Source organism: Ornithorhynchus anatinus, chromosome 13 (genome assembly GCF_004115215.2).
Source record: "Ornithorhynchus anatinus isolate Pmale09 chromosome 13, mOrnAna1.pri.v4, whole genome shotgun sequence".
NCBI classification, from domain to species: Eukaryota; Metazoa; Chordata; class Mammalia; order Monotremata; family Ornithorhynchidae; genus Ornithorhynchus; species Ornithorhynchus anatinus.
In genome coordinates, this window is record NC_041740.1 from 14,083,516 (window position 1) to 14,096,734 (window position 13,219).

At 42.9% G+C, this 13,219-nt stretch overlaps 1 protein-coding gene across 3 annotated transcripts in view; it reads right to left on the reverse strand.

Annotated features, from left to right (window-relative positions):
* Positions 1-1,832: 1,832 nt before the first annotated feature.
* ZEB1 (zinc finger E-box binding homeobox 1) overlaps positions 1,833-13,219 on the reverse strand; it is a 162,074-nt gene continuing 150,687 nt past the window's right edge. For all 3 annotated transcript variants that reach the window (XM_029077556.2, XM_029077558.2, XM_029077557.2), the window contains 3 exons: positions 8,844-10,657; positions 5,828-6,008; positions 1,833-4,313 (listed from right to left, as the gene is read on the reverse strand). In XM_029077556.2, coding sequence (XP_028933389.1) covers positions 3,769-4,313; positions 5,828-6,008; positions 8,844-10,657 — 2,540 coding nt within the window. In that variant the 3' untranslated portion in view covers positions 1,833-3,768. The remainder of the gene's footprint in view (positions 4,314-5,827; positions 6,009-8,843; positions 10,658-13,219) is intronic.

A 13,219-nucleotide genomic window follows, 5' to 3' on the forward strand; every position in this document is an offset into this window, starting at 1 on the left:
AGGACTTTGCACTTTAATGGGGAAGGTTCCAGGACGGGTCCTGACCATCTTGCACCTCAATTACTACCAAAGCTTCCATAATGACTTGCTGATACTGGGCTGCCCCTCCATCCACTGAATTTCAGTAACAGCAGCAAGAATCATTTTCCTCTGGATGTTTTCTGTTCCCATCATTCTTCTTCAATCAATCCATCATTTGGGGAGCACCAGTCTCCTATGTCTAGTCTTTTATTTATTGTCTAAATTTTAAAGCACGACAAGCCTTTCCTCTGTGGTTCCCAAATTTTCTTATCATCTACTTTCTTGCAATGGGCCTTATTAAAATCAGATATGCTGTTAACAGCATAGCAATTAGGTACACAGGTACATATGTACAAGTTTTCTCTTTTAACCAAGAATAAGGACTCTCACAAGTGTGCCTCACATTTTCAAACAGCATCTTTCCTCCAAGAGAGAAAACACTTAACTCGATATTCTTCCCTGCACTTCTGGGAAATATTTTTATCCTCAGTTACTTAGGTGAGAGGCTGTACCAGTTTCCACCTCATTACCTCAGCTGAGACTTTTTTTTGGTTGGATCTCAAGGATTTGTTTAACATTGTGGTAGGGCCATGACTCTTAATTCCCAGGACTTCTAGGAGAGCTACGACTGACTAGCTGTTTAAGGTCCCGGTTCATCTCCCATTTTATCCCACTTCCTGCTGGTATGTTTCCTTTTGGAAAAGTGGATAGGAGTGTGGGGGCTTTAAAAACTTCATCACACAAAGGGCAGATTTTCCCCTAGGTCCTAAACTTATTGCCCCACCTTTGTTAAAAACAAACAAAAACCACTCTCTCCTTTATGCGGTCACCTGGGTTACTCTTGGGCTAGGCAACTTCCAAGCTTTCATGGTCACACAAGGAATCCTGCAGCAGTTCAACAGGCACTATATATATATATATATATGTATTTGCCTTTGTATCTGAAGGGGACTGTTGCTTCTTCAGAATTTCTTAAATATCCAAGAAGCAAGTATGTTTCCAAATTGACTTTTTCCACATTAAGACATTTGTAATGCTTTTATTTAGTGCCCCTTATCAGGGTTATTTGGAACCTCGCTCACAGAGTTTTTAGTAGCTGTAAAATGTGAATTCCCTTTCTATGGCCTCCTGGTTACCTTCCCCTCCGCTTGCTCCCCTTATCGCTAGGCCAACCGAACACAAGCATCCCACCGTAGCCAAAGCAAAGCAGGTTCCATGGGCATTTGTTCTGTGAGGGACCTCGAAACATTTAAGCAACAGGAGGGAGAGGAAGAGCTGAAGATTTAGCTCTGCCGCTTGACTTCTTTCAAGCCCCATCTTAGGTTGCATGACCACTTCATATGCCCGTGTCACATATATAACCTTTTAGTTCTTCCCTAAAACTCTCAACTAAGTCTACGGTTGCTTGTAAAATTGAAATGGGCATCCTTTTCTGCTAAGTCCATCAGGGAAACGGTCTCTAGCTGAGACACTGGTTCCAGTCTTTCAAGAAGCAAAAGGAACAGACATACATTAACTAAAGGTTGTCATGACACCAAGGGAAAAAAATACCACCTCTTGTTGCAGGTGTTTGTCTCAAACACTGAAGAAGACAGATCAGGGACAAGGATCACTTGTGAGGACAGACTTGAGGGGGTCCTCTTGACTTTCACTGGAGCTGCTAAACTTGTTAAATTTCACTCAACTGGTTCCTGACCCACCTAAAACCTCATCTTCCCGTCGGCTCAAGCAGAGAATCCACAGCCAAGGGTCAATGAAACTTCCCACAGAAAGCATTCCCAATGCAGGACCGGGAAAATAATGACAGTCACTCAGGCTTGTTGACGCATTTTATTGTGAGATGGGGGAGTCTGGTAAAAAACTAGAAAATGACCATGGTGTAACAAGGAACTTAAAAATGAAGATTCAGATTTGTAACTTACATACATGAATACAGGAACAAATTGGCACAAAAATGTTAGACATTGTTCCCAACACTGTTTATAAGGTTATTCTAATTTGGCTTACTAAGGAAATGAGTTTTATGGTTAGGCTAATCTCTTAATAAAACTGCAGAGCATCATGCTATTAGTCACACGGTGAATTTCAAAATTTAGGAGTTTTATATTAAAAACTGGGTAAAGGTAAAATGACGATTGTAATTGTAAAACTAATACATTCCCATTTTAATTCTTCTGTTCTACAGTCCAAGGCAAGTATAAATGTTAACATAACACTGTTAAATCAAATCTCAATGCAAGAGAACCAATTGCATCTCTACTTTAAATCTTATCAACTTTCCAAATTTTCATACTAAAATATATTATTGTATTAATACAAACTACAGTATTATACACTACACTGTGTAATAAATAAAGAAATATAAAAATAAGACACATAAATATAAAAGTTTTCTAAAACTAAAAAGGTACATATGTCAGTAAGAAGGGTATTAATACTGCCAGGTTTGAAGACATACAGTACAAAAATGTTGCACAGATCTATAAACTAAAAGAAATAAAATAATACTGATAGGTAAAAATCAGCTAACATTGTTAATAAATGGGGTCCATAATAACTAACATTTGGAAGCAGATATGAGCCGAATATCACTGACAAGAATATGTCTGAAATTAAAGTAAACCAATAAAGCAGATTAGAAATTTTCCCTTGTCATTACTGTAGAGAAATTCTGAAAGTCAATAAACCCAAAAGTAATTCTGAGGAAACAAAGGATGAAATGTCCCAGGGTTTTTGTATTTAGATGACAGATTTGGCGTTTTCAGAGTCATTTGAGAATTTTGAAACAAATCAAATGCTAGTTATTGTAGGCCACATAATGAACGAAGGCCAGTTCTGGCCTTTAAAATACTGATAAATGGCACTTACAGCACACAGGTCTTGCATAAGGCCAAAGGAGATACAAAGCTTCATGTCATATCCTTCAAATTTTTACTACGTACTCAAACACAATTACAAACACTGATTTTTGACGACTTTGTTGTCCTTACCAGTATTAACACTGTTAGTCCCTGCAATCAGAACTCAACAACAATCTTTCAAAACTACATTTTTAACCACATGAGTAAGAAACTTCAGTTCTTCTATCGGCTGCTTTCTTAAGGCTAACAATACACTTGAAAGGATAATATGCTCTACTACAACATCTAAATGTTAGAAATTGCTACCTTCTAGATTGGATTTACAAAAGGTAGTCAGCACGGTTTGGAACTGCATTCTATTTCTCTGCGAAGGGAACTGTGTAGTGCAGAAGGTCTCACATTTTTTTTTTTTAAACATAAAAATACTGAAGCGGATTTAGCAAATGTTCTACCAAAAAAAGAAAAATTATATAAATCTCTCCCAATTGTACAGCTAAAAAATTAACCAACAAAAGAATGAAAGTTAATACTGATAAAAGAAAAGGATGCCAGACACTTGTCTAATAAACCAGGTTTTTGTCAACCTGTTCCATCTCTGCTTTCAGAGTCACTATCTTTTTCTAATCTGCTTCATGTTACAAACTTGTTCCTGACTTTGAAAAGTACACACTCAATGTGAAAAATGACTAGGTTTGAGGTTCAGGCACACCTGGATTTTGAAATTTTTTTGTGGGTTTTTTTTGTACTTTGTTTTATTTTTGTACACAGTAGTGAACAGAAATCACAGTATGCAGACTACTGTGTCTCCGCGAAAAGCATGTATAGTATAGAACAGATTTTCTTATCAATTAGGATTTCTTTTACTGATGGAAAAAAAATCAAGCAATTAGGCTTCACTTGCTTTTTCTTCCGATGCTTGCTCACCATTCTCTGTTATTTCTTCTTCTACGCTGCTTGCTTGATTTGGAGCTTCCTCATCCTTCTTAGTACCTGCAGTTTTTCCTCCTCCCTCTACCTCCTCTACCCCCACTTGTGGTTTCCCACTTTCTTTGTCTTCCTGCAATTCTTCCATCTCTTTATCCTCCTCCTCTTCTTCCTCTTTTTCACTCTCTTCCTCCTCTTCCCTGGTTAAACTCTCTCTCTCGTCCGAGTCGATCTGCGAGGGAGACACTCGGGCCCCAGCCAGCTCTGGGTTCAGGGCTTCTGGCCCTGCCTCTTCCTGCTCTGGGCTGTCACGTTCCTCAGCCTCTCGCTTGCAGTAGGAGTAGCGGTGATTCATGTGTTGAGAGTAAGACCCAGAGTGGGAAAAGCGCTTCCCACATTTGTCACATTGATAGGGCTTTTCTCCAGAATGCAGTCGCATGTGTTCGATCAAATGATGTTTGTGTTTGAATGCCTTCTTACAGATCCCACACTCATGAGGTCTTTTACCTAGAACAGAGAGCACAGCTTTGAAATACCCCCCTCTCTGCTCATTTCCTCCGGGGGCCTTTCTGGGCACCTCAGGTGAGTGTTGGGGGAAGGGGAGGGTGGGGTAAATACTAGTGCCCCCCGGTCAGGCTCGTTTCCACCTCTCTGGATTGTCGCTGTCCTTATCGGTAATATGGCCAGTCTCCCAAACTCAAGGCTTTCGTTCATGGTGATGTGGAAGCAAAAGCAAAGTTTGATACATACTAGGGGGAAAGTGAGAGGTGTCTGCACAAGAACCTTTTTTCTATTCAGGGCATGCTGCTCAGTTTTTCTGACGACAGTACCAGAGGGAATGACATATGATTGAAATGCCACATAGACAAACATCTTGACAACAAGGACGGATATTCTGAAAGCCAACTGGCAATGCAGAACAGCAAGGAATGGCTCAGACGAAACATTTGGCCGAGAGAACAGATCAAGGGCAGGTGGAGTTAGAGGCGCGTCGCCCAGATATTAAAGGAACTGACAGAAGCTTGATCACAATACAGGAATGGTGACCTTCATTTCCTACAGTCAGACAGTTAACTTCAACCTCGGCAAGGCATTTCTTATCACCCTTTCTGCTGGGTGTGTGTGTGTGTGTGGGGGGGGGTGTCTAGCCATTTAAACACCGAAACCTGGGCCCATTGTCAAACTGGGCTTTCACTCAATCAGTAACATGGATTCAAGCATTTTGGAGGCGGTGGACTAAGCTGACCGAGAAGGGAGGAGGCTGGCCTGTCTTCAGCAGGACAGGAAGGGTCATAGGTGTGGATTGGGCAGGCATGGGGACTCCCTCCCCTTTTTCTGGAAGAGGATCACTCAAGAGTTTAGAAGTGCCAGACAACAGATTTGTGGCCTAATACAGCAGGTGTTTCTCAAGCTGTAGATGGGCTTTTTTTCATGGGGGAAGAAGGAAAGATTCTGTCCAGTCACCACTTCTGAGGTGGAAATTAATGGATGAGGAGGAGGAAGGGATGGGGAATGCATGGGGCTGATGGCAGGGGGCTGTAAGGGAAGGACCCAGCAGGGAAGAACAGCCGTGCCATTCCTGGTAGTCCAGGAATGGTCTAGATTTCCAGGGGATATCTGATGATCCCCTCAGATCTAGCCATTCCAAGCAGCCAAGAGGAGTAAACTCAGCTGGAAGAACAAACAGAGGAAGACAGGGACAAAAGAAGTGGATGAAGAAGCAACAGCTGTCATAGTTTACAGACCGTGGCTAGAGCTAGAAGTCAGGTCAAAAACATCATAAGATGCAGGTCTGAATTTAGCACCAGTCTCTGCATAGCAGGTAGACATGTGAAAACCAGAGAGCTGGATGGTCAAGTACTCTTAGAACAGTTCCTGGCACATAGTAAGTGCTTAACAAATACCATCATTATTATTAAGTACAGGGAATGTAGCGAGACCTGGAGTTTTCAGCTTACATTTATGAGTACATCACATCCCTAACATTTTCATGTAATGATGTTTACAGTTGACCCACTTACCTGTGTGTTCATATTTATGTCTCAATAGTGAGCTGCTCTTCTGGAATATTTTATCACATAAATCACAAGCGTACATTCCATTTTCTGTCTTTCGCATCTTCTTTTTGGGTGGGGTGGAATCAGAATCATTCTGGTCCTCCACATTTGATACTCCTTCTGAGCTAGTGTCTTGCCTTTCATCCTAAAATAATTAAGGGCGAAAGAGGTTAAACATTAAAGCATCACAACTGATGATCAGTAGAAATCCTGAGTTTCTAATATTTTGATTTGCATTTTCAACAAACTGTCACAAAGCCTGGTAAATTAAACATTTACTTGGCCCAGAGGCATACTATATTTCATGTCAGGGAAACACAGCAGGTCAAGACCCACTTCATTACAGTATATGGGCCTCATATTTGTCTCCCAGCCAGGTTTCAAGGCCTCCCAGCACAACAAATCCAAGGCCTATCCCACTGATCAGATACTGCCCTGGAGAAGGAAGGCTGGTCTCAGGAAGGTACAGCAAAAAAGAAGTCAAATGTGCAGTAGCAAGATGGCCAAATTGTAATTTACTACATATTTCATTGGTTAAGATCATATCGTTATGAAATTAGGGCTAAAACAGTTGCTAAGATTAAAAAAAATTATATTCGATATTCCTTATTTGCATTATATTACACTCTGGAAAAAAATCACACAAACTAATTGGAACCTGGAGTCTCGATTTGCCTATTTTTCCTATGAGACAGGGGAAGCATCTTATTTTCTTATACAAGTTAAATCACCTTAACTAGCTTTTCAGCCATCTCGCCACACACAAAAAAATCCATTATTGGGCTAAGGGCCTTATGAATTGATGCTGACTGATGTCATATAAAGCAGATTAGATTAAGACCTGAATGGTCAACCATAGACTGTAACTGTAGGAAGGCAGAAAGTCATGGCCACTTGGAGGGTCCAGCGCTCGTCCTCACTAGTCCCTCATTTCTGGTTCACATCCAGATTTTCAATGTCCTGCTGGTGGCCATTCCAAGAATCTCCAACAATTCCCACCAGGCAGGGGGTAAGCATTAGCCAAACCAGAGACCCTTTAGAGAGGATTCCCAGAGCATTCTTTGGACATTTGGAAATAGGAAACAGGAAGAAATGAAAGCAATAGCACTTAGGCTACTAGAACATGGTTCTGGGAGTCAGAACATCATGGATTCTAATCCTGGCTCCACTGCTTGTCTGCTGTGTAACCTCGGGCAAGTTGCTTCACTTCTCTGTGCCTCAGTTACCTCATCTGTAAAATGGGGATTGAGGCTGTAAACCCCATGTGGGACAGAGACTGTGTCCAACCCAATTTGCTTGTATCCACCCCAGGGTTTAGTGCAGTGCCTGGCACATACTAAGTGCTTATCAAATACCACAATTTAGTACTACTATTATTATTAGAATCTCTTATGAAGCTGGTGTGAAGCTGGCTGACCTGGAAGAGAAGACCATTTGGGTGCACTGGCCCTGTATCCCCCTAGAATCTGGTCTAAAGTCTAGTAGAAGTATATTGTCTAGGGAGGAGTTGCTGAGAGAAAGTTGCATGAGGGAAAGAGTGTGGCCTCGCTGAATGAGCACCAGTTTGGGAGTCAGATTCTGTTGTACTAGGTTCTACTCTCAGCTCTGCTCATGCCTGCCATGTAACCTTGAGCAAGTCATTTCACTTCCCTGTGCCTCACTTTACTCATCTGTAAAACGAAAAGTCAATATCTATTCTCCCTCCCACTTAGACTGTGAGTCCCATGTGGGATAGGGACTGTGGCCAATATGATTATCTTGTATCTATTCCAGTGCTTAGCACAATGCTTGGTACACAATATGTTCTTAACAGATGTTATTGCTACCACTATCATTACTGTGATGTTCTGAAATAGCCTCTTCTCCTGCCCTGAAGGTTGTTACTTAGGCTCCCAGTTTACACTGATTTGCTCATTGTGAGGCCTTTGACAAAGTGGCTGAGATGAGAGGTAGGGTAATTCTGGGTGCAGAGAAAGAAGTTTCCAAGGGGCCAAGGATTGGTCCTTCAGAAAATATTTTGTATTGACATTAGATATGAACTGAGGGTATTATGTGGAATGTTTTGGTTGAGTAGGTGTAAAGAAGGATTGACAGTTGTCCTGATATTACTACATTTAGGATGAAGAAGGGCAAGGGGAGGGGCACAAGGTATGCATGCAAACACCCACCCACCCACACACATGTGTGTGTGTGGGTGAGTGTGTGCATGCACGTGTGCCTAACCTGGAAGAGTTGGTTAATTTGGAGGCCATTTTTATTTTGCATCATGACCCAGAAATATTTCCAGAAGGAGTTTCTATTATGAAAGGCATTTTGTGAGCATGGAAGCTAGAAAATGTTTCCCCCAAATGCTTTCCCTTTTCCTGCCTCTGGGACCTGCCAGACCGAACCAGCTTTACGGAGACCAGGGAGATGTTAAGCTTGGAAAAATACACTCAGAATCAGCACTGGTGGGGAGAGTTCCACTGCCTTGTTAGCTGTTACCCTTAATTGCATACCTGAGCAGAAAGATTGAAAAATACACTCAGGTCTCTGATAATGAGTGGGCTACCCTCTCAAGGAACCCCACATTAAGGAAAACTTGCCTGGGCCAATACCGTGAATGGGTGCTTAATCTTTTCTTCCAACATGATATAAATTCACCTGGACACTTAGCAACAGAAGAAAGCTCCCTAAACCTCTAGCAGCATTCTATCCAAAATGCAAAAGCATTGGGAGAAAACTGAGTGCTTCCATTTAACATGTGGGTATACTCATATACACATTGATGTTCAGTTGAAAACTTGTGTACCTTGTGGCTTGGAAATATTTGCCAACAGGAGAGCTCATGGCTCAAATAAACACTGACATATTAATTCAGTAAAGTGACAACCAGTTTTGGCATCGCTACTTTTTCCTGCTCTCAGTTTTGTTCTTTAAGGAACAAAGCAATTAGATTAGGTACTACCATTTTACCAAACATATGCTTGGGTTTAGGTACCTGATTTCCATTAGGTTGGGTCGCTTTTGAAGGTGGTTCTTGAAGTGCAGCAGGGCTAACTGTAGTAGAGTACGTATAAGCCACCTGGGGTATCAGAATGGTTTGCTTATTGGCAGCAAGCGCTCGTAAGCACGGAACACTGTTCTGGTCAGCAATGGCAACAATTGTAGGTAACTGGGCAGTGACTGTAGGGATAGCAATATTTATGGGGTTGGCACTTGGTGGGATTACATTTACAACTGGATCTGAGTCTGTACTACAACTGTCCTTTTGGGGCTCCTTTTTTGCACATGACAAGTTCAAGGGTTCTTCCTGGACAGAATAAACACTGTTCTGGTAAACACTGGTGATGGTGGATCTTTCCAATAACTCTCCATGCTGCTTTGGTAGTGAAAGATCAAGAGGCTCCACCTGCAGATCTTCCTGGGCCCCCTCCGCGGTGTACACATAACCCGGTGGGTTTCTTGACGAAGAAAGGTTTAGTGGTGATGAGGACGGGGTGCTACTTCTGGAACCATTCAGAGTCGACCCCACTGGCAAGACTGGGGATTTAGTTATCTTCAGGGGACTTTGAGGATTGGCTGTGCTGCCTTGGGCTTCACTCGTACTTGTCGTCTCCGGTTGGTCAGCGTTATCTGTAGGAGCAAGTACTTTGCCTGGTTCAGGTGAGGCGGGTTCAGGAGACTGCACAGGAATCTGTCCTGCTTGCATTTTTGCAAACCACTTTTTTACGACATCCAGTGGTAGGTTAACCGAGTCGGCAATTTTGGAGAGCTCTTCGGCGCTTGGCTGTGCATTTAAAGCATAGTAGGCTTTCAGGAGAGACAGGAGGTTCTTTAAAGGTGGTTGACTGGGAGATAAGTTGCCATCTGTGGGATCGGACGAAACCGGAGGGTCAGACTTCTCCGCTTCGGTTCCGCTGGGCTGAGGGAGCTGGACAGGCTGTTTCAGGTCATAGTGCTTTAATTCTTGAAGTGCATTAAGGTCTCCCGGACAGTCATCACACAGAAGGCAAGTGCTATCGTTCACCCCTCCCTCGAAGTTCTTCTCTTTCTCCGACTTAACGGTGAGGTCTTCCGGCAACTTTTCGCTTTTGCAACTGTTGGCCGGGACCGGAGTTTCTTTCTTCAGATTTTGGGGAACCACCTGAAGCTGACTGGGCTGCTCCAGGCTGTAATTGATGATGATTTTGGTTGTCCCATCTTGGTCAACCAAAGGAAGACTAATAGCGGAAATGAGGGAATGGCCACCTTGGGGGAGGGTTGCAGAGTTGATTGTTTCTTGTTCTTTGGATGCAAGATTGGCATGATTGTTCTCCAAAACCTGCCGTATTACATTACCGTCCACTGCCACTTTAAGTACATTTTGAATGTCACTTAAGTTGATGCTTATGGGAGACACCAGGCCTACTGTTGGGAGGACAACAGCTTGCACCACACCCTGAGGAGAACTGGTTGCCTGTAACTGGCTACCACCACTAAAAACCCCATTTGGCAAAGGGGTTGAACAGTTGATTCCTGAAGCAACCACTATGGGCTTGAATTCATAATCCACAGGTTCGGTTTTAATTTGGTTTACAGGAAGTTGTTCTTGTAAGGGCTTATTTTCTATCTTTTGCCGGATCTGGGGCCTCGTCGGGCTCCCCGGCGATGCTGAAAGGGAAGGTGAAGAGCACTGCGATGTCTTGAGCCCCGCTCTTGCACGGCCATTCACGGGCATCAAACCAATACACTTCTTGCTGCTTATGTGTGAGCTGTAAGAACCAGAATGGGAAAACCGCTTCTTGCAGTTTGGGCACTCATATGGCTTCTCTCCTAAACAGAGAAATCACGAGTCACTGAGTTATTCCTTCTCAGAAGCCTAGAGTATCTATAAGCAAATTCCCTATCCCGCCCCACTCTGCTCTACCATTTTAAGTTGAACCTTCATACATCCATTAAGGATGTAATGGAGCCCAAGTTTACACTGAATTCTTTCCCAATAGGGGGTAAACTCCTTGAGGACAGAATGTATCTTGGGCTTCTGTCACACTTTCCAAATGCTTAGTGCAGTGCACTGCATTCAGGAGTTGCTCAGTAAATACCACTAACACTTCAAAAATGTAGGTTTGCTTAAATGTTCCCTATTCTGAAATAGAAGTAGAGTTATCATGGAGATCAGGAATGGTTTTTATTCCAGGTACCAATCATATTCTGGCTCCACTCAGATCCCACCCCACCATATTTCACTGTCCTGGGGCCTCTTCTATCTCATTCTACTTCAATGTAGAACATCTGGAGAAACTACTATTTTAGGAGACTCGAGCATGGAGTGGGATAAGCAAACAACCAAAAGAAAGAAGATAGTGGGAGCAAACAAATCAAGGTCTTCAAAATGCTGACCAATTGACCTTATACCTAAAAAATTTCTAGTTTGACTCATGTATGTCTCCTAAGGACTTCTTGAAGACCGGAAGGAAAGTAACCTTCTACTTAAAAATTAATAACATAACCTTTTTAAAATGTATGTGCAGACTTATTAAAGTATTTCACATAGTTTTTGTGTTAAATTTGTATCTGTGGTGCCATAAGTTAATTCTCCACAGCATTTCAATTCCGTGCTGTGGAGCTAGTAGTGCCAAATTGGGTTTCCCTTGCCCCCTTTTCCTCATAAATACTTAAATCCAGATCCCCGAGCACCTACATATGAACTCCACGGGAAAATCATGTTAAATTTAAGCAATGAAGTGTGGAAGTAACATTCTTTCAGAAATGACTAACCCAGTGTACCACTACAGGACAATCCGTCAGACCAAGACATGAGTGGGCAGAGTGGGATCCCACTATGAAGTGATCTTTCTTAGACTATGCATTCTAGCCTTTTGGTGTCTTTGGGGCCTGGAATTTTTTTTTAAGTCAGGGAATAATTGGGAATCCCCAGACGGGCTTGGGAGACAGGGGATCACTTCCCCAGTTTCAGGCAGGAGTCTAGCTAACCTCCATCCTAGTCTTGAGGGGAGCCTGCTAGTCTGGGGCGGCATCGGCATTGCCTTTATCAGCCCTATTTGGTTCTGGGGTTCCCTCCCTAAAGAACCTCAACTCCCTGTCCCTCTTGGAAACAAGTCCCACCAAGCCAACTAGGTACCTCAGTTACAATGGGGGCTATATGTATTACAGTATTTCATGATCATTTTGATAGCTAATCAACAATGAGGATCGATCTTTTTAGTCAAGATTTCTGGAGGCAAAATTGGGATGGACCACATTGTGCTCAATTGCTGAGGGGACCCAAAGCCTTCATGCTACACTCTGGGATACCACTAAGCTTTCCTCTATATGTTTTCTCATCCTTTAGATTGAGAAGAACTACAGAAGTCAGTCCTGGCTCTGCTGTTGGAAAATCTAATTTTTCAGGCTCAAAGAAATAAACATTCGAAATTTTATTCCCCTACACTTTGGAGGGCACCTGAATTCAGCTCGCTGAGATTACCTAGTGCAAGGGTCTTGTCAAAACATATGTGATCACCGCTGTTTCAGCTAGCTTGGATCTACAAAGAATCTGCAGGAAACCTAAGGTCATGGCTCTCTCTCCTTCTTTCTACCCACCCATCCACACCCGTTTCCTGCTAGTTCTTGTCTCCTTTGTTTCTGGAAGTTCCCAGAAGGGGCTCTGCCCATCCCCTTCCCAGTCCTGACACATCCTGGTCACATGCTTTTCCTTGCTTGGCAGCCCTTTTTGGAAGTCTTCTGACCTTTCAGAGGTCCCCTTCCAGGCTTTCTGGGCCCCATCTTCTTGTATTTTCCAGAGACCCTCTTTTCAGACTTCCTAGACTCCAGAGCCCTTCTCCTTGGCTTTCCCCAACCTCAGGGTCTTTCTCCTGAGCCCTTAGGGAGCCTCTTAGATTCCTTCTTCTCCATCTTCCTGCCTCTGCAGAGTGCAGAGAAAACTTTCTCAGTTTTCTGAAGCCTCATTCAACCTTCTTCCCCTTTCCAGTCCTTCTTTCCTCTCTGGGCCACTCTGAGCTCTGTTCCAGGCCAGACATGCTTAGTTATCATTGTTTATCTTCCCTTTCCCAGACCTCTCTCCTATCTGCCTGCTGTTTGTCATTCTCCCGGAAACCCTGACCCTGCCAAATGATTCACTTTTAGGGATAGAGATTTATGAGCCTTTTACCCATGCACCTAAACTTTCAGTCCCTTCCAGATAAGGAAAAATTGGTATGATATGCTTTCAATGCACCAAAAATATCCTTATCATCATTACTTTGATTATAATATAAACTAAAAAAGCTTTCTCTGGATCCCACAGCCTTCTCCAGCTATCATCCCCATCTCTCTCCTCTAATTCCGGTCCAAACTCCTTGAAAGGGTTATATGCAGCCTGCATCTCCATTTCCT